This window comes from Diabrotica undecimpunctata, chromosome 9, assembly GCF_040954645.1.
Source record: "Diabrotica undecimpunctata isolate CICGRU chromosome 9, icDiaUnde3, whole genome shotgun sequence".
NCBI classification, from domain to species: domain Eukaryota; kingdom Metazoa; phylum Arthropoda; class Insecta; order Coleoptera; family Chrysomelidae; genus Diabrotica; species Diabrotica undecimpunctata.
Genome location: NC_092811.1, coordinates 99,086,388 through 99,108,318, shown reverse-complemented (window position 1 = coordinate 99,108,318; position 21,931 = coordinate 99,086,388). Strand labels below are relative to the sequence as shown.

The 21,931-nt window shown below is 34.1% G+C and overlaps 1 protein-coding gene across 1 annotated transcript; it reads left to right on the top strand.

Annotated features, from left to right (window-relative positions):
• Nucleotides 1-10,932: 10,932 nt before the first annotated feature.
• Nucleotides 10,933-21,492, top strand: LOC140449794 (uncharacterized). The gene is made up of 3 exons (XM_072543147.1): nt 10,933-11,432; nt 11,518-11,620; nt 21,007-21,492. Exons 1-3 carry the CDS (start codon nt 11,091-11,093, stop codon nt 21,318-21,320), a joined length of 759 nt encoding a protein of 252 aa, XP_072399248.1. The 5' UTR covers nt 10,933-11,090; the 3' UTR covers nt 21,321-21,492.
• Nucleotides 21,493-21,931: the final 439 nt, after the last annotated feature.

Here is a 21,931-nt window from a genome sequence, read left to right as displayed (position 1 = left end):
TATTTTGCTGAAGTTTTTTTTTGTAGTGTTTGTTTGAATAGTTTAAATCTACTATTTGTTCTTCCTTCTGCCGTGCCGTTTTTTTTTCGAAGGTCGATCTTAGTGTTGCCATGATAGACATGCAAAAGGGTCACCACACTATAATGCACAAAAAACACCACTTTTCACTATTGTTTAAAATGACAGCAAATTTGAAATATTTTGAAATAATAAAGACAGAAATAAATGCGTAATCCAATTATACAGGGTGAGGCAGGTAAGCGGCCAATTAGAAATACATATCTCGAAAATTAAGGGGTTTTGCAGAGTGACGTATTTAATGAAAATATTTTTAACTATTTGCTACTTCCGGTTATAACGGAAGTTGCTTATAACTTCGTTTTTTTAATGGGACACCCTATATATTTTTTAATTTTAGAAATTCTGAACATTTTTTGTTAAGACTTCCCTATACCTATTGGGAACCGTTTTTGAGTTAATACGGTTTTTATATGAAGTATGCATTTTACTGTATATATAAAGTTCAATTGCAGTTGAAAAAATAGCCATGGCTAAATGGGCTTGGGCCGGATATGTTGCCAGATTAACGGATGATAGATGGACCAGAATGATTCTGGAATGGCGACCAAGGCAAGAGGCATATCGAAGCAGAGGACGACCTCCGACTAGATGGACGGATGATATCAAGCGCATCACCAAAATCTGGATGCAAGAAGCTCAAGATAGAAATAGGTGGAAAATTTTACGGGAAGCCTACGTTCAGCAGTGGACAAATATAGGCTAATTGATGATGATGATGATGATAAAGTTCAATATCCTCTAATGTAATTTTTGAATAAACGTTTAAATTCCTTAGGGACTTATTAAACGCATGCAGCTGTATCGTTTACAGTATTAAGTTGCCATTTTCATTATACAGGGAGCTGTCAAAATTTGCATAAAACCGGCATTCTAAATTTTCGCCTAATTAATTTTTTTTCAAATGGGACACACTGTATGTGATTCATTATTTTAAAAAAATTTGTTTTTCAGTATCGATCTGTATTAGTATTCTCTATAACTTTTTTTTGCAGTTTTCAAATACATTAACTTTACATACTTTAATCACAAAAACTTTATTTATCAAGTAGCCTATGGAATATTCTAACAAACGTCAGTTATTGTTCATTTTTAATATTTACTTTGTTGTATTCAGTTGAATGACAGTTATAATAATAATTTGTCTAATTTTCTTGACAAAACAATAATGGCTCATTTTGCATATACAAATGATGATTTTTTAAATTTAATTATAATTTACGGTGAGTGTAACAGAATAGTATCCAGAACTTGCCGTGTTTTTGCTGAGTAATATCCTGAGAAGCCTCGACCAAACCATAAAACTGTAAACCGTTTGTTGAACAACTGTTCCCAGTTTAGTCTGTTTATAAGTAAAAGGAGCAAGCCCAAAACCCACGTCGATAATGAAAACATAAATAGATATCCTAGGATATTTTTATAATGAACCCCTTACTTATATAAACTAACTCAACATTTACATTCTGGAGATTATATAAGTCTTGTAGAATTTTGTAAATAGGTTTTAATGAAATACCAAGAAGATCAAGATTTTACAAGATAATTATTTGGTGTGATGAATCGAAGTTTACAAAAATTGGTATATTTAACTGCCATAACACTCACCTCTGGATTGACGAAAATCCTCAGCTCAGGTGGGATACTAACTTTTAAGCGTCCTTTTCGTTTCATGTTTTTTTGTGCTGTAAAAAATAATAAGATATTCGCTCTCATGATTTATGACATAAATTTGAACAGAGAGCGTTACTGCAACATTTTACGGCAAGTAATTGTACCAGCACTGCACGCTTTACATAATAATGAGGCTAACGAGGCTTGGTTTCAGCAAGATGGAGCACCGGCTCATAATATTCGAGAAGTCGGAACATTGCTTTATGAAATATTTAGCAATAGGTGGGTAGCTAATAAAGGTTCGTTTCTCTAGCCACCAAGATCCCCACAATTGTCACCGTTAGATTACTTTGAAAGATGAAAACATACTATTCAATACGCAAGAAAAACTGGACAGATGGCAGGAATATATAGCAGAACTGTTCAGTGACAACCAACACATTGTATATGACAACGTCGAGAATGGACCAACAATAGCAAAATCAGAAGTAAGATCTGCTATAAGTCGTCTAAAAAACAACAAAGCGCCACGACCTGATGGAATATATGCTGAGATATTGAAATTGATAGAAGATAATCAACTTGACATTATGACAGAATTATTTCAACGTATATATGAAACAGGAACTTTACCAAAAAATTGGTACATGTCCATATTTATACCACTGCCAAACAAAGCAAATACTAAGAAATGTGAAGAACACCGAATCATTAGCCTCATGAACCACTCACTCAAAATATTTTTAAACATCATCCATGCTCGCATATACAAGAAATTGGAAGAGGGTATTGCTGATGTACAATTTGGATTTCGCAGCGGTCTTGGCACAAGAGAAGCACTTTTTAGCATACAAGTATTGATACTACGAGTAAGAGATGTTAATACAGATGTCTTTGCCTGTTTCATTGACTTCGAAAAGGCATTTGACAAAGTACAGCATGAGAGGCTTATTGAAACTTTGAGAATCGCAAACATCGATGACAAGGATATAAGAATAATAGCCAATCTCTATAGGAAACAAGTAGCCAAGATTCGAGTAGACAATCAATTATCCGATGAAGTCCCAATACAAAGACGAGTACGACAAGGTTGCATACTCTCGCCTTTGCTGTTTAATGCGTACTCTGAACATCTATTTCGAGAAGCTTTGTGAGAAACGACTGATGGCGTGATTGTTAACGGTGAAGTAATAAACAATCTAAGATATGCAGACGACACTGTCCTTGTTGCGGATAGTGCTGAACGATTACAAAGACTGATAGATCAAGTAGTTAACATCGATAGAAAATATGGAATGAAACTTAATAATAAGAAGACAAAAATTATGATCATAAGCAAAAACCAAGATACAGATGCAAAGTTTAAGGCAGACAATGAGGTATTGGACAGAACAGAAAAAATAACATACCTAGGATGCAACACCACAGACAGCTGAGATTACTCATACGAGATTAAATGTAGTATCGAAAAAGCAAGGAGTGCCTTCCAACAGATGAAGAAAGTTCTCTGCAATTTAACCTTGAACTTACATCTCCGACTCAAACTTGTTGTGTTTTCTATTCTTATGTATGGAGCAGAGGCATGGACACTCACTGATGCGTCTTGCAGACGGTTGCAGTCTTTTGAGATGTGGTGCTATCGTCGCATGCTCAGAATATCATATGTACATCATATAACTAACGACGCAGTAATGCAACGTTTACAAAAAGAACCTGAAGTCTTGAAATCCATTAAAGAAAGAAAGTTAGCATACTTCGGACATATAGTGAGAAATGAAAATAAATACAGAATCCTACTATTGATATTAGGAGGGAAAATAGAAGGAAATAGAGGACCAGGACGCCGCCGAATATCCTGGCTTAAGAATTTGAGATAGTGGACAGGTATGACCACCACAGACCTATTTCGAACAGCTGCTAATAAAATACGATGAGCCATTGTGGTAGCCCACATCCATAGAGGATAGGTACTAGCAGAAGAAGAAGATTACTTTATTTTTCGATACGTTAATAATAAGGTGTTTTCTGAGCCTGTCACTACTAAGGAAGATATGATAAATAAGTTCTTCAAGTTTTTAACGAAACAGATGGAGAATCGATATCAAGAGCTACCAATGAAACTCTGATTAAAAAAGTTCATAAATGTTTGGAAGTTGATGGGCCACATTTTGAACATTTATTTCAATAATTAATATAAACATTAGTGCGGGGTTAAGGGAAGTAATAGATTATTTTCAGATAATTGGTACAAGTACTTATGGCTTACCGGAAGTGAAATAAAAAACAAACTTTTCTGTTGGCGGTGCATCTTATTTTCGACAAATAGGGATAAATATCAAAATCCGTGGTGGGAATCTGGTTAAGATCATTTAAATAATTATTTAGGGCCTTACAGAAACATGATATTTCGAAAAATCATACATACAGCCAGGTTAAATTATATTTATTAGGAAAACAAAATATCTATGTGTTATTAGATAATGCCCAATTATCATTTAGGGGACACGATGAATCGGAGCATTCGTTAAATCAAGGTAATTATAGAAAACTAATAAAAATATTTAAGAAATACTATTTGAAATTTTTTATTTACTTTCTGATTCGAAGACATTTAGCGGCGTATCTAAAACAATCCAGAATAAATTAATAGAATCTATTAGTTACATTTTGAGTAACGTTATGGGTCCTGATTCTATTTCATTTCGATGTCGAAATTTAAAAGCGACTACGCCATGACAGTCGCAATCGCTAGCGATTCTCATTCATTTCGATTGAAGTTAAAACTGGGGATATTTACTTTATCATTTTGACACTGCTGAAAATTTGGGTTGGCCCTGTTGTTTATTGGCTGCACTACGCTTGTTGAATGTTTGTTTTGTTTACGTTACGTGAACGTCTTTTTTTTCTTGTTTGAGTTGTTAAAACATAAATAGTGACCATTCTCAATTATATTTTGAATTGAAAGAAAAGATGGCAAGAAAAAAAAGGCGATATGGGAGATCCTTAAGTTATAACCACTAAGATTTGACTTGGTGGTTATATTCTAATATATTTTTAAATTTACTGCAGCTTAGTAATACTAACCCTAAACATTTTGGGTATCCTAGAGGCATAAACACCTTCTTTCAAATATGGTTCTAATACCCTTATTAAATAATTTGCAGCTTGTTTATTAAGCCGGAATTGCTGCCTAAATTGAGCATCACTTAGTGAAAAAGAATTTTGAGTATCCCGTAACATTCTTCTTATCCTCCGTTCTGAGCGTCGGATATCTATCCTCTCTAATTCCTCCAAAACTAGCAAATGTCCGTAAAACACAGCCATATTAATACTTTTTGCCTCAGTTTTCCTTGCAAGGATCAAAACACAACACCGCCTACCTAAACTGAACCTAAGTTCACTTCTCCCAGTCCAGCCAGTCAGAGTCATGTCAGATTAATTTCGACTTGAAATGAAATTTCAACCATTTTCTTGAAGTTGAAATTAATTTCGATAAATCGAAAATTAGTGACGTCGTTTGGTTAGTTCAGCTGAAGTCCACAAGGTTCGCAAAGTCGCATTTCGACGTCGCCATATTAATTTCGACATGTTTTGAGTCGAAATCTCAATTAGAATCAGGGCCATGGAAACTGAAATTCAGGAAACCAATTCCGTTTCGCAATAAGTAGATGAAACTATAGATATATTATGTCATTCACAATTATCAAATTGTTCGATACGCATTACGTGGTAATATTTATTAGAGGTTTTTAGGTTTTACAAACGTAAGTAAAAGCCATAAGGCAGAATATATTTTTGGTGTTCTAAAGGAAAAATTAAAATTTTTTGATATCAAAAATAAATTGGTAGGGTAAACTTATGACGGCGCTGCCGTGATGTCTGATGAATCGAACGGTCTCCAGGCAAAAGTTAAAACTATTCCATCATAAGCTTTATTTACTCAATGTCATGCGCATAGAATGAATTTAGTTTTTGCACGATACGTGTAAAAATATTAAAAAATGTCGTCTTTTTTGCCAGTTTAAGCGGATTTGCTTAATTTTTCTCAAGTTCGCCTAAACGGACTAATGTTTTAGAACACTTGACTTCAAAAAAAATGCCAACAGTTTGTCAGACGCGGTAGAATTTTAAATCTCGGTTAATTTTCACTGTGGCAGATTTTCGTGAACAGCTTTTGGAAGTTTTTTGTTGTATTATTGTAGGCGACGATTTTCAAAGTGTTAATATCTCGATCCGTGAAGCAATCGGTTTAAAAACATTATTAAATGATTACTCTTTTAATATTATTTGAAATATGTTTAAGAAAGTTTTTCCCCAAACTGATTTGATATTCAATGATGTTTAAAATCAGTCAACTGACATTATTGATTCCAAAAATAGAATAACAAAACTGGTGCAAAAGCTCAGAGATTTTCGTAATGATAGTAATTTTAAATAAATACGCAGTAACCTTTTGGACTCGCTTGATATTATGGAACCACTCAAAAAAGACAAGGGCATGAAATTTTTCATACTATTATTATAGAAATAGATACATGTTTTTTAAATTTTGAAGATTTGCAAATTTTTGACCTCTTTGACGATTAAATATTTAAAAATTGATTGATAAAATAAAATTAAAAAATGAATTAAAAGTTTTATATGATAATTTGAAATATTTTCGGAAGGTGGGATAAGTTATAAGATATGTATAATTTTATATTCTGCAATTCATTACAACAAACTGTTGTTTGTTGAACCAAACCAAAATTAATAAATTAATTCTCTCATTACCACGAACTTTTGCCTCACATGAACGGGATTTCTCTTGTCTCAAAAGAATCAAAATGTATTGTCGAGAAACACCATGAAACAAGAAAGAATGTCAAGCTTGTCTCAAATGTCAATAGAAAAAAAACTTATAAAATCTCTCCAAAACTCAAATAAATTTTCGATGACGTTATAACCCATTTTGCTACTTCCAAACAACGTAGACTTCAGTTAATTTATAAACATATTTGGTTCTAAATTTATAGAAAAAAAAAACAAAAAAAAAAAACAAAAAGTCTCTTATGATGATTGAAGCCTTTTGTTTAGACGATATACTTATCTGAGGAGACAAAAAAAGCTTTGCCGACCTTTTCTCTAAAGCCACGAGCCGCCACGAGTCGCCACTGAAGTTTACCTTATGCCTTACCTGTATACTCACCTGTACCGATAAGAATTATGTGTGTGTATATGTGTGATATATGTGATTCACATATAAATCATAAATCATAAAAATTTCCCGTGGGCTAGTAGTCTATTAGTCACAATTTTCGCAGGTTTCGTTTTTCCACACGAAGTTTTGCTCAGAGAATCCTCGTTCAGATTTAAATGTTTGATCAGCACTCAATGATCGACTGCATTAAATGATAAATTTGCTATGCGTTCATCATTTTCTTTGTCCCATTTGGCAGCTACTAAAGAAAGTGCTGATTATGATACAATCATCGATGTCATGACGGGTTTGTCTACGTTTCTAGTCTGTTTCTTGCTTTTCATGTTTTTAGTCTTTACGTTCTTCAATATTTCGATTTTACCGCAAACATAATCAGACTAATATAACTCGGAAAATGTAAAAAATGTAATATACAGGGTGTTTCAAAAAAAGGTAACCCCGTCTCTACGGTAGGTAAAAAACTGAAAAATAATTGGGGTTTGCTTAGTAAAAAATTTTTGTAACGCCATCCGTTTTCAAGATACAGGGCGTTGAAGAAAAAAAAATTTACTCATTTTTTACGATTTTGCCGAAACTACTGGCAACATTGTAATGAAATTTGATACGAATATGTTTTGGAAGCTGATACATCCCATGAATTTGTTTTTATATCTGTTTCTCATAGAAGGCGTTAGTTACACGGATCGTACTAAGTATTAGTCAATACAACTTTTTTAAGAGTATAATTATTAATCAAAATTTCAAGTAAACTTAAACATCATTCAGAAAAAGGTACTCTTGGTAAAACTCGATACTGTGTAATAAGTAATAATTGATGCTGGTATCAAATAGTTAGTAATTAAACAAAACTCACAAAAAGAAAATTAAATTAATGACTAAGAACATAAAATAAAATTCAAGTACAGTAAGTGTTCAAAATGCCCTCCGTTTTCGCGAATACACAAGTCTATTCTTTTTTCTAAAGATTCCATTAACCTTCTAAACGGTAGGGGATCAGCTATGATGTCATTATTAAATTGATGTTGAATTTTTTCTTCCAATTCTTGGCGTGAATTTACCTCTGTAGCATAGACTTTTTCCTTAATATACGACCCAATTTCGTAGTCCAAAGGGTTAAAATCGCATGACCGAGGAGGCCAATGAATCGGAGCTTCTGCATCTCTACCAATCCATCGATTTGGAAAATGATTACTTAACCAATTACGACACCTTCTATCAAAGTGTGGTGGAGCTCCATCGTGCATAAAAAATAAAGATTTTCGCTCATTTAGCGTTAAATCTTCTAATATCTCGAATAAGGAATTGTTTAAAAAATCAAGATACATATCACCATTTAAATTTCCAGGTAGAATATGATAACCTATTAATTTGTTACCTAAAGTTGCTGCTCAAACATTAACTTTAAATGAGTGTTGATAATGTGATACCCTTTTGATCCGTGGATTCTCATCACACCAGTAGTGTGCATTATGGGAGTTAACCATACCTTGTCGCGTTAAGGTGGCCTCGTCCGTAAAAAGAATGCATTTTAAAAAAATTGGATTGTGGGTTGTCCTTTGTTGAATGTTTCACAAAAATCCACTCTAACCGGTAGATCATCTGGCAAGAGCTCTTGGATTTGTCTGTAATTATAAGGATGTAATTGCTGTTCTTTCAGTATGCGTCAAGTACTTGAAGAAGAAGTATTTGTTTGTCTTGCTATATTCCTTACGCTAACTGTTGGATCTTGATCAAGTAAATTTAAAATATTATTTTCTTAATTAATTGTTCTTGTTGTTCTTGGTCTATCAGAATTTATTTTATTTGGTTTCACATTCCCAGTTTCTCGACAATGTCGTTCAACGGCTCTAAATGTTTTTTTACTTGGTAAGTTTCTTCTGGGAAACTTTTCTGCATAAAGTGTCACAGCTGCACAAGAACATCCTAAACATTCGCCCAAGGTTAAAAACATGTCAGTGTATTCAACATTTGAGTACATTTTGATTTCTTTCTTTCTTTCTTTCTCCCCTTCCTTTTACCCTAACAGGGTGTCGGATTTGGGCTAGCTATTTTAATTTCCATTTACCCACCTCTTCCATTCTTTTCTGTTTCCTGCCATTATTTTCAATTCCTCGAGTGATTTTTGTTTAAGTTTTCCCGCCTCTACTACTTGCTGTATCCATTTTTTTCTTGGTCTGCCTCTTTTTCTTTTTCCGATGTTTTTTGCTTCATAAATTTTTCTTGTTATTCTATTGGATTGCATCCTCATCAGATGCCCATACCAGTTCATTTGTCTCTTTGCTATTTTGTTCATTATCGGTTCCTGGTTGGCCATTCTCCTAATAGTCTCGTTGCTTAATCTATCCCATTTTGTCTTTCCAACTATCCTTCTTAGATGTCTCATCTCCATTGCGTTTATCCTGCTCTTATGTTTTTCCAGAATTGTCCAGTTTTCACTTGCATAGAGCACAGTCGGTATCACTATTGTTTTATATATTTTTATTCTTGTTTCTCGTGCAAGTTCTCTTTTTCCCATTATTGGGGCTAACGCATAATATAACTTGTTTGATTTCTTTGCTCTATTTGTTATTTCCCAGTCTATTTTTCCATCATTAGTTATTATACTTCCCAGGTATTCGTAAGTTGTTACTATTTCCAATTCTGAGTTTTTACATTTTATCTTTATTTGATTATCTTCCTTATCTCCTTTGCCGCTGACATTTTGATTTGATTTTACAAATAACAAGGTTTCAAAACTCTAATTATTGTTGATTTATCGTCATAACAATCAATAAATGTCAAATTTCCATGGCACACTTGTAGAAAATAGAGGTATACCTATTAGAACTTTATCATTACTACCAGCATCAGTTATTACTTCATAATTTTCAAATCAATATATTCCGAAAACGGTACACAGTATCGAATTTTATCAAGAGTACCTTTTTCGTGTAAAATTGAATGATGTTTAAGTTTACTTAAAATTTTGATTAATAATTATACTCTTAAAAAAGTTATATTGACTAATACTTAGTACGATCCGTGTAACTAGCGCCCTCTATGAGAATCAGATATAAAAACAAATTCATGGGATGTATCAGCTTCCAAAACATATTCGTATAAAATTTCATTACAATGTTGCCAGTAGTTTCGTCAAAATCGTTCTTCAACGCCCTGTATATTGAAAACGGATGGCGTTACAACAATTTTTTACCAATCAAACCCCAATTATTTTTCAGTTTTTTACCTACCCTAGAGACGAGGAAACCATTTTTTGAAACACCCTGTATAAAATAATACGTATTCAAATAATTTTATCCGTAAAAGAAAATTTAATGAAGTTGATAAATATCTGGATCTCCTTCACAAATCACAATTATTTGTATTATATAACCGTATAAAATATATTTGTATTATATAAATAATAAAATAATACGTATTCAAATAATTTTAACCGTAAAAGAAAATTTAATGAAGTTGATAAATATCTGGATCTCCTTCACAAATCACAATTATTTGTATTATATAACCATCAAACACAAATCGCATCACTTTTTTCCTGATTCTTTTTGTTATACCTTATTATAACTTATGGTTATGCCGTGAGAGTTGAAAATATTTTCTTGGAATACATCATTTTAAGTAATTTTATGATTTCCGCCAATAGGTGTCATACCTCGATTAATAAAAATACGGAATATTTTTAGTCATCTTTATTTCATATCATATATGTTGAATGTATATATTTTAAAATTTGTACGTTAGTCTATTTTTAAAATAGATCTAAAAAGAGTTGAGTTTTTCACCACTTTCTTAAATATTATTAATTTAATTAATTTTTATTGATTAAATTAAGCCAAATTAACCATCACACTGGCCGCGATTTTGTTAATTTTCACCAAATGTGCTGAAATTTTACAACTGATGGCAACACAGGTCGATCGTTATCTGTGGTACGTCTGTGTGAAAAGCCGAGTTCAGACATGCGATCTTCGGGGAATTCCGAATAACAAATATTTGTATATCGCAAGTAGCGAGGAGCGACGTCCTAGTGTGTATGAATGTCCTGTAACGAATAATCGCTATTCGGTGTTTCTCATCGTCAGTCGATATTTTAGTCCGAATCACAGAAGACAAATATTCACGTTGAAGTACATATTCGCGCAAATTACGTGTGCTTTTTTGTATTTCTGTTTAACTTTAGGTTATTTTGTCTTTGCAAATGGAGTGGAGTAAAGAAAACGTATTTGAATTTTTGCATTTTTATGAAGAAGAATCGATAATATGGAATGCAGGTCATAATGACCATAAAAACAGAAATCTTACCCATGATGCTTGGAAAAGAATAGAAATAAATATGGGAGGGAGATATTCTGTTGATGAATTAAAGAAAAAGAAAGATTCTCTGATGTCGTCTTTTAGATTTTGTCACAATAAGGTTAAGGAATCTACAAAAAGTGGAGCAGGGACGGATGACGTATACAAGCCAAGCTGGTTTGCATACGAGAAAATGGCGAGTTTTCTTACGAACAGAAACAAGGCAAGCGTTACAATAAAGTCTGAGGTAAGTAAATTTATAATGCATTGCAGAAAATTTCATACATTCAGAAATTATTGAGGTATTTTCTGTCATATATTTAACCTTTCAGGACCTGTGGACAAGTGTGGACGATCAAAGCAGTGAGGAAAACGACCCCTTTGAAATAACTCCCGATGATATAAATGTAGTGGACGAAAAAATTGTAATTGAAGGTATGTTTAAGAGCAAGTAACATATAATGTTTGACCCTCTTAATTAGCGGTTCCCAAGCTTTTTGTTTCTGCGAACCCCTTATAAAATTGAAATATATCGGCGTACGATAACAGTACTATTTGGTTGTTATTAAAATTTATTAATCATTTGAATAATGGTTTTAATGAAGAAAGTAAACTAAAACATAACTGTAACGTGAAATATTGTGACGGGTAGCTCTTTTACAACAGACTTAGTAAAACGCAGGCTTAAATTAAAACAAAAATATATTTCTTCTTCTTTTTCTTTTTATGTAGACATGACTCTGTCTGTTTTTCAATGTGCCTCCAGTAAGTTGTCGTTCCATCATTTTCGTGGTCTTCCTACTCTATTTGTTGTCATTCGGCTTATATGATCGTTCTAGTGTTGCCCAAAATCGGTCCTGGTCTTGCAGTCTTGGTCTTGTTCTTGCATTTTTGCAAGACCAAGACCGCCTAATTTTAGCAAGACCAAGACCAAGACTTACCGTGCAAGATTTAAGCAAGAACAAGACTAAGCCTGCGAGACTCTCGCGTCTTGCAGTTAGGACTGAGTGTGGTTTTAGCGAGTATAGTAGTTCGGGTATATGCCTAAAGACTCTATGAGACGAAAAAAAAATATGTAATAAAAATTTGAAAAACTGGACTTATGCGCATTACAAACAATACCATAAATATACATACTGAATCAAAATATTCATTAAAAAACACATTTGACACGTGCTCAGAGGTCATAATTACAATGTAAAAATAAAATACTTTGTACATTCTTTTCCAGCAGACGACTTCTTCGCTCTGAAATTAATTGTCCATATTTTGAGAATAGCCGCCCTCTAATCATAAAAATAATCTTCTTGCATTGCGACGCCGCGCCGACAGTAATATCGTATCGAGATTTTTTAAAATATGTCACCCTAGCTAATAAAAAATATAATTGTTACGGACACCCACTTAATAATTCAATTTTTTTCCAATTATAATTTAGTCAGAAGGAATCTAAATAAACAAATCTTATCGACCTAAGACTATAAAAATTGTTTCTGCTGAAGGTGCGATGAGATCATTCGGTTAAACAAAATTTGCTGAAATAGCGTGGCTAATATTCAAAAGTAACGAGACAAATTAATAACAGATAATGTCGCCTAAAACAAAATAAGAGCAACAGAGATGGAATTCCTAAGGAGAAGCTGCAGAGTAACAAGAAGAGACAGAATAAATAACATGGAGATTAAGAGGAGAATGGGAATGAACTCCGACATAATAGACTACATCGAACAGAAGAGATTAACATGGTACGGACATGTCAGAAGAGCAGACCAAAATCGGTGGATAAATAGAATAACAGAGTGGAGCCCGATAGGAAGAAGAAAGAGAGGCAGACCCCGAAGATCTTTCAGAGATGAGGTGGACGAAGCAATGAGTAGAAGAAACCTACAGGAAGGGGACTGGCTAAACAGGAAAAATTGGAGAAAACGGTTGAGTGAAGGAATACAGTGAAAACTGTGGAAATCCTTGTATATATATATATATATATATATATATATATATATATATATATATATATATATATATATATATATATATATATATAATGTCGCCTACCATGTAAACAAAATACCGAAGTATTTAGAATAACGAAGTAACGATATATAATTCTCGGTTTGTTATTAGATACTTATAAAATAGGGTATTGGATAGTAACGAACATAAAGTAACTATAATAGTAGTATAGTCGTTACTTTTTCGACATCACTTAACTTCATTCCCAATAATTGAGCTTTCCTTTGAGTCTAATGTAATAATTGTTTTTCATCTAATCCTTGTTGTTCCCGGAGTGACAAGTTTACAATTTAACATGAGGGACAAAGATTCAAATAGTTCTAGTCGGAGTAGTGAGCGTTGGAGTTATAGATCTAAAAGACCTAAAAGTAAATTTTATGAGTTTTTCGAAATAATTCATGCATCCCAAATTGCTTTGTGTAAATTGTGCCTACATAATAAGGTTGAAATAAAAATGAACAACAGAAACACGTCAGGTTTAAGGAAGCATCTAATATCTTTCCACAAAAAGGAATTACAAATATTTCTTTCTGAAAAACCAAAATTCGGGGGAGATATCACAAGCTTTTTAATAACCGCTGGAAAAAGTGGACATGTAAAAAAATATACTTATTACCTTTACATATATTATGTACCTACTCTACCTACTACTTTATTTTGGTAAATTAATGTATTTATTAAGTAGGTACCTCCTTAATTTAAAATAACTTCTTTTGATTATCATTGCTTTTTTACCTATTCTTTATTTTTTCAAGTTAGTTTTTTATATAAAAGTAGAGATAAGATTGGTAAAAATATTTATTTTGCTTTAATAAGTGGATTATAATTTGTTATCTTATCACCTAAAAAATCTGTGCCCTTGATACATGTATGTGGATTTTTTGCCCATCATGTCCATCAATCCCTTTCTAGCCAGATAATGTTCTTTAAAATACAGGCATGCTTATGTCATTAATTTGTTTTTTTTGTGTTTTAACCATGTTTTAGCACATGTAAGCTTAGTAAATGCAAACGTTTATTAAGAAACAGATTAACTTCCGTGGGGCATGGTGGATAGCTGAGTTAGTTAGAGCATAGGCACGGATCGCTTAGATCGTGGCTTCAAACCCCACTCGGTGTCAGTTGTTTAGACATTTATTAATTTGGTTGGTCTTTATTATGGCTATGTTAATTCAAGCTTAAAATGTACTTACTCTGTTACGTTGTTCTAAGATCTAAAGTAACGTTTAATAAATAGCAATAGGCTAATGGTAACTGCAAGACTTGCAAGACTCTTGCTGCAAGACCAAGACCGGGAGTGCAATACCAAGACCAAGACCAAGACCGAGTGTATTGGCGCAAGACCAAGACCAAGACTGTCTAAGTCTCGTCTTGTTCTTGCCTTTGGACAACACTATATCGCTCCATTCTACTCTTCTATTTCTTACCCAGGTCTTGATGTTTTCCACCTTGCATCTACGTTGTATATCTGTACTTCTAGCTCTATCCCATTGTGTCGTACCATCAATCAATCATCACTGTGGACGGCCGTAGCTCAGCGGCAGATACTGGCTTTGTAAGCCAGAGCGCACGAGTTCGAAACTCGGCACCAACAACGACATTTTCATTTCTAGAAATGATACGAGCAGTTCACCGTGCTTCGAAGGACACGTAAAGCCCGCTGGACACACGGCTTGGCGACCCACTGTTTAATACCTGCGAAAACAAAATACATGTCATAAAATTTAAACGGCAATTACGGTGTGTTAATACACACACGGCGAAGTCAGGAAAGGACAGGTCAAAGGAATAGAGATGGAACGAGCCATTCAATACTCGGTCCGGCGAGGAGCGGAAAGCGACTAATCAATACTTAGTCATGAGAAACAATAGGTTTGTCTCAGATCAATGGTCAACCGGTTGACCTTCAGTCAATACCCTAGGGCCAGTGGAGCTGTTATCAGATCAACACTTTGACGAAACTCCGGGTGGTTGGCTTCCAGTCAATACCCAGAGGCTCGGTGGAGTTCCTACTAGATCAGCACTATTTTATACGGCAAAAGGATTGCGTTACCATTTGTTCAATCACGGTTTATTGGGAAAATACACTTTGAACGCTGTTTAAGATCTCTATTAATGTTTTAATTAAGTTGAATTTTATTTTCTGATAAAAAGCTGCTGAGAGTACCAAAACAATCGTACTTATTTTTCTGTAGACATTGATTTCAAAAGTGGAACTTCTTTGGGGCGGCTTTTATTCTATCATGTATATTGAAACTGGTGACTTCTGGATTCTGTAGAGACATATTTAGTTCATTTAATTTAAAAAAAATATTGGCTAAGTACACAAGGTTTTTGGAGCTACAGAATGGCAGTTACAGAAGCGGAAAAATGAAATGGATGCTCAAGAAAAAATGTCTGAACTTCAGAATTCAATTCTAACAAGCGGGTCAAACTTTTCCACGAGAAAACCACCTTAATTTCTGTATCAAATACTAAAGAGACGTGGAGGCTTCCCAAGTCCTCACAGAGTTCACGTAATAGACGAGAATTTGTAGCACTTTATAAAATTTACAATTTTTACAACGTCGCTTAAAATACTGTCTTAAAATTCTGTATTAATAGCCTTACATGTCAATGTTTGCTTATGAATATAGCGGTGAGTGCATTCTATATTATCGTTAATCTTCTTTCCTCATGCCAAAAGAGGAGAGTATGTTCCGGTCATTGATTTTACACCATCTGTACACACAGTTAAGCAGTAAGACCAGTTTACTTCATGCTTGTCAAAACAGTTATTGATCAGATTAAAAATTGCTGCACTAGTTGTATAAGTTTTCAATGATTTTGCAAATAACACATCTTCTTGAATGGAATTCCTAAAACTATATCTCACACACCCGAGCAATAGTGCACAGTTTGGTACATCAGGTCGACTCGTCAAGCTGAAAGCAAAACAGTTCAGTTTTATTCTTTTTATAAGTTCACTTTTAACATTGTTCGCGAAATCTTTAATTCTCCGTGAGATTAGCGAAAGGTCCGATCAAATTGTTTACCACTGTATTCCAGATCTTGCGATTTTGTAACTTACTCGAAATTATGCTTCGAGAGCCATTTTATTATCTTCTTTGAAACCCTACTGGATACTACACTTTTTATTACCTTCCAATTTCCATTTAAAATATTAAGTAGGTGTATCCCTGTACTCCGGATGTCTTGTCTTAAGGTGTCGACGAAGAAGCGATGATTTTAAACTGCTGTTGGCGTGGACTTCATGACAAATTACACCAAACGGTTTAGATACTGACCCTTTCCGGTGAAATAAAACCCATTTGTAAATAATCAATGTCATATTTTCGTTTCTTTCCTTTTTTGACACTGCTTGTCTACATTCTCATTACTTTTATTTTGGGTGGAAGGTACCTCACTAGAACTATCAATATTACCATCTTTTGTTAGACCTAAATCTGGGATCGAAAAGGAAGCAGTAGTTGATTCCTCACCAAACTTTTTGTCAGACTTTAGAACTGCGCATTTATAACAAATTTTACACCTTAAATTTACAGAATATTATATTTATTTAATTTCATGTTCGACATGCGTACGGACCACAATTCTTACCTGCCGCTAGCAAACGTTATGATGACCTTGTTATAGGCTTTGGCGTCTTCAAGGTATGGCTGTCTCCCTTTTTTATTGCGGGAGCCTGGATAGGAGATTTATAAACATACATTTGCGTAGATTTATAAACATAAAATACTATTGGTCTGATAATAGTTTTTATCAGACCAATATACCAATATACCAAATTTTTTTATAAGTGAAAAGTAAGCTTTGTTTCCCTTTACTATTCTTTTTTTAATATTGGTTCTTTTGTTCCATCCATGTTTAATGTATCTCCAAGATATGTGAAACTTTCTACAGTTTCAATATCGTCCTCTAATTGAACTGCGCGTCTGGTTCCCCTAGCTCTTACATTTGTTAGTTTTTTTGTCTTTTGAATATTTACTTCTAGTTAAGTCTCTTCTGTTCCTGTTTTTATTTGTAAATATATTTCTGCCACATATTCTGTTCTGCGAGACATTTTTTACCCATGGTTCTCTTGAAGATCTTCCTCTCCGTAGCTGAGTTGATTGAGTTTTCTTTTGTTCAGTGCTATATAGATTTAAGCTCTGTATTCAATAATCGGCTTAATGAAAATTTTGTAAGTATGAAGGAGAGTAAGGCGGTTCTTCTTCTTCTTCTCCCTCTTTATAAGTAATTCTGCTTGTTCATTGGTGGATTAATACCTCTATGGAAGGTTGTCACTCTATCTTTTGCGCGGTCGTCCGATACTCTACCGATTAGTGATTTATCTCTTGCTATTTTGACGACACGGGTCTCCCCGTGAGATTAATTCTGCTTATGTGATTATTTCATTCTTTTTTTCTATTTAGGGTCCATTCGTTTATACACTGTACGTTATATTTTCTTCTGATATCTTCAGTTCTCTATAGATCTCTCAGCGTATTTCCTGTAATTCTTTTCAGTACTCTAATCTTTGCCATTTCCAATAGCCTTTCTGCTGTGGCTGTGTTGGGTCTTGCTTCTGGGGCATATGTCATTATTTGTCTTACACTGGCTTTATAAATTCTAGACTTTTATCTCAGTGTTAATGTGTCTGTTTCGCCTTATAGTGTTATTGAGACATTCTGCCAGTCTATTTGGTTTTTTTACTGTATCTCTCATATCTTTGTCCAGGTTTCCATTGCTAGTCAGTGTAATTCGAAGGTATTTTATTTTCATTACTTGTTTAATACTGATGCCATCAATTTCTATTTTACATCTGATTGGTTCTTTGCTGATTACTATTGTTTTAGTTTTCTGAGATGAAATTGTCATTAAATTCGTTTGCTCTTATGTTAAATCTGTGGACCAGTCTTTGCAGATTATCTTCATCTTGGGCTATCAATATTGCGCCGTCTGCGTAATAGTATTTTTACTTCTTTGTTTACCATTCTGTATCCTCTTCCTTTGTTAACGCTTTTGATTATTTCATCCATGATTAAATTGAAGAGCATAGAGCTCAATTAGTCCCCCTATCTTACTCCGCTGCCTATTCATAGGTTCTATAAGTTGTCCACCTATTCTGGCATTCCTTTTGTTGTTTTGGTAGCTGTTAGTTATCTCCGGTTTCGAGATGACCGGAAGTTAAAATTTACTTTAAGTTTTAGACCATACAATGTATATATGGATCGAAAGGTCTCGTCGAGACGAATCTAAATATGTACTTCCGGTTGCGATCCGACACCGGAAGTGACCCGAAACGCGCATAAAACGTCAAGATAGAGCAAATCTAACACCGGATTCGTGATCAGCATGCAAAATTAACTGCTAAATAATAACGTAACAAAAAACATTGTTTTCGACGAAATATTTCGTGATATTTAATACACTTTTTACTTGCATTATTATTGATGAATGTTATGTATATTCTTGCTTATATTGTTTGTATTGATCTCTTAATTTTTCTCGCAAAATAAAAATTTCATTTAAAAAACTCGATGTTGAGTTGGTCCGCTAGTTTACTACTAAGTGCTGTTAGGAGATTGGCTCTATTTCTTACCCTTTTGAAATCGAGCCGCTCTCCGTTGAGCAAGATGTAGTTTTCCCGATCTAACAATTAACTGTGTCTTCGCTGGATTAAGAATTATTCCCCATTTGTTGCACCTTACGATAAAGACAATAAAGACAAAAAAGAGAATATATAACACCCTGACAAGAAGTATCCTGACATATGGGTCCGAAAACTGGACAATAAACAAGAGAAATAGAGGTAGAATAAGAGCAGTAGAAATGGAGTTCCTGAGGAGAAGCTGTAGACTTACAAAAAGAGACAGAATTGAAAACGCAGAGATTAAGCGGAGAATGGGAGTGCAATCAGACATAATCGACTATATAGAGGAGAAGAGACTATCCTGGTACGGCCACGTCAGAAGAGCGGACAGAGGACGCTGGATAAACAAAATCACAGAATGGAGCCCGATTGGAAGAAGAACGAGAGGAAGACCCCGAAGGTCATTCAGAGATGAAATCGACGAGGCTATGGAGAAAAGAACCCTGCGAGATGGAGACTGGAATGACAGGGAAAATTGGAGAAAACGGTTGAGTGAAGGAAGACAGTGAAAACTGTGGAAATCCTTAGTAGTAGTAGTAGTGTTGCACCTTCTGACTATTAAGTCGAGTTTTTCTTGTGCTTTTTCGAAACAGAGCATTCTCTACAGTTGGCCGTTGGGGGACCCGCGGAGAAAAATGGCCGTATCATCAGCATATATCAGGATACTTTGAGACGAGGTGTAAAAAGTGGGAGGTCAGTTTTGTATGCTTTGTAGAGTATTGGCGTTATTATTGAGCCTTAACCATACTGCTACAGGAGTGAATTAAGTAGATAGTCAGCGACTTTAACCTATATAGTCCGAACGAAGTAAGAGCGAATTATTTTTAGGAAAGGTATGGGAACTAAATCATCATCATAAGTGGCTCGACAATCCGTTGTGGATCTTGGCCTGCTCACAAAGAAGTCGCCACTTCTGTCGATTCCTGGCAACTTTCCTCCATCTTCTAACCCCTAGAATCTGTAGGTCTTCTTCCACATCATCAATCCATCATGGGAACTAAAGCTCGGCGTAATTTTTCGATCACACCAGCGTGCCAGATTTGATCGAATGCTTTATTCATCTAGAAAGATGCCTATAGCTTGCCTGTTGTGCTAATTAATTGCCTGAGATGTAAAGTTTGCTGCTTCTATCAATGCGTTTTAAGTAGAGTTGCCAGTTCTGAATATTAATTGAACGTTTGGACGATGTTCTATGTTTCCAGATGTTCTACTAGTCTATACTTGAGAATCTACTCTCAGATATTACCTAGAGTATTAAGTAAGGATACTGGTCTGTAGGATTTAGCATTGGTGGGAGGTTTCCGTAATTTAGAGATCATAATTGTGCTGGATACTTTCCAGGGAGTAGGACAATATTTCAACTGGAGGCAAGCATTGACAAGCAAGTTTTGGCTAGCAGCGGGAAGACGGATTCTGGGAGTTGTTTGACGCATCTTCTGTGTATGCCATCTGGGCCAGGCGCTATGTTTTTACCGAGGCTACACAATTTCTGGACAGTGTAATTTTCTATTCACTATCTCATGATAGTTTGGCATTCTGTGGGGTTCTGGATTTTCTAAATTATAGTCTATGTTTCGTTAGGTATCTATTTGGAATCACTGTTTGAAGTTTGGGTTTGCTGAGGTAATGAATGTGACTTGAAGCGTGTCTTTAAAGATTTCAGCCTTATCTAGTGGATTTGTAATCACTTGGTTGTGGAATTTTAGATAAGAGTGATGTTGCGTCATTTGTATGCTTAGAATTTTGAACTCTTGTCAGAATTTGCCTCCGTTTCAATAGTCCAGACCAGCTGCAACCCGTCTCCACTGCTGCTATTTCAATAGGCTAACTTCTAGTCTGGTTGTTGCCGAGAGTCGGTTACTCTTACCTGCGTAACTGCAACTTTTTTATATACGCAAATATTATTCCCGTTCTCTTGAGTGCATTTAATAAAAGTATCGGTTCGCTCGAAGCAGAACTTGCCGGATTGTTGTAGCAGCGACGTTATAATATTGAGGTTAAATTTTGCCTTTTTACCGATTGGGAAACGCTACTCTAAACATTTAACATTGTATAGACCTAACAAAGTCAGTGCATAGAAAATTACCAGTAGTTCATATTAGCCTTATCTGTTTCAATTAAATGAAGCAAACATGAAATCGCTATATAACTATTTAAAATTATTTTGTTGCAGAAATGCTACCTTCAACTGCAAAGACATATTTCAAGCCACCTTTACAGAAAAAAATGAAGATACCAGAAGAGAATGACTTGGAAAATAAAATGGATGAGACATTTGCAATTATACAGAGTTATGCCGAAAAAAAAGGAACGCAAAAAGATTATTGTGACAAATACGGCGAAATAGTTGCTGAAAGGTTAAGACAGTTGAATGAGAGAACTAGGGATATAGCAATAAATAAAATTGATAATCTTCTTTTTGAACTAAAAATGAATCAGATCACATCAGTACAATGTGAAAAGAATATTCCTACTAATCAAAATTAACCCATTTTCACTTATGCCTACTTACAAAACAGTATCTCATCATTGACCTCTCAAAGCTCATTGACCTTCACATCCATCATCACCTTATGCAATTTCGACGTATGAATAATGTCCATTACATTCTCAATCGAACCAGTATAGGGTTCGATTTACTTAAAAAAACTGTTTTAAAACAGAACATTTAAGTAATATTGTCAAACATTATTTTGCAAAGCTTTTATATAATTATACATTTTTCTATATTTTATAATATAAAATAATAAAAATGGTTACCTGTTTTTTATTACTGAGTATTTTATTTAAAGCACAACATACCTCTGGAACTATGGTTGAAATAAGTTGAGCTTAAACTTTTAACAATCGTGCTTAATTGTTTAACAGGAAATAGTGTCCAGGAAAATTCAGATTGTTTTAAAAAAATAACTAGATCAACAGAACTGTAAGTAGGAAACTTATTGTAATTTAAAGCAGATGTATAATTTTTCTGTAAAAATTCTGATTTTATTTTAAAAAGGATGGAAGAGTTCTTAAAATCACAAACATTTTTTATTAAAATTACCTATTAGAATAAAAAAACTGGGTGCTAATTGTAAAAAATACGAATTTATTTG